The following is a 246-nucleotide window of genomic DNA, read 5'->3' on the forward strand; positions in this document are numbered from 1 at the left end:
TGTATGAAAGAGACACTACCTTTTGTTCACAGGAGAAAGTTTTCTTTCTTTACAACAGACTTTCTCACTCAGAGACTCAGAAGTCAGCAAAGAATCAGGATCCAGAGGTTCCCTGAGGGAAACTGTGACATGAAGAGGAAACCACACAGGAACCAGCCCCGACCTCCAACTGCACCTGCTGCTGGGATGGTCCTTGTGTTCAGGGACCCTGTGCTCCCTCTGGTGGTCAGAGATCTCCCTGCAGGG

The 246-nt window shown here is 50.4% G+C and overlaps 1 gene segment (V, D, J or C); it reads right to left on the reverse strand.

Moving 5' to 3' along the window:
• Window positions 1–68: 68 nt before the first annotated feature.
• LOC106725801 overlaps window positions 69–246 on the reverse strand; it is a gene marked incomplete at its 3' end in the record, with an annotated part of 665 nt that continues 487 nt past the window's right edge. The window contains 1 exon segment of the V gene segment in view: window positions 69–130. Coding sequence covers window positions 69–130 — 62 coding nt within the window.

The sequence above is a fragment of the Myotis brandtii genome, unplaced genomic scaffold (assembly GCF_000412655.1).
Source record: "Myotis brandtii unplaced genomic scaffold, ASM41265v1 scaffold18839, whole genome shotgun sequence".
Taxonomy (NCBI): Eukaryota; Metazoa; Chordata; class Mammalia; order Chiroptera; family Vespertilionidae; genus Myotis; species Myotis brandtii.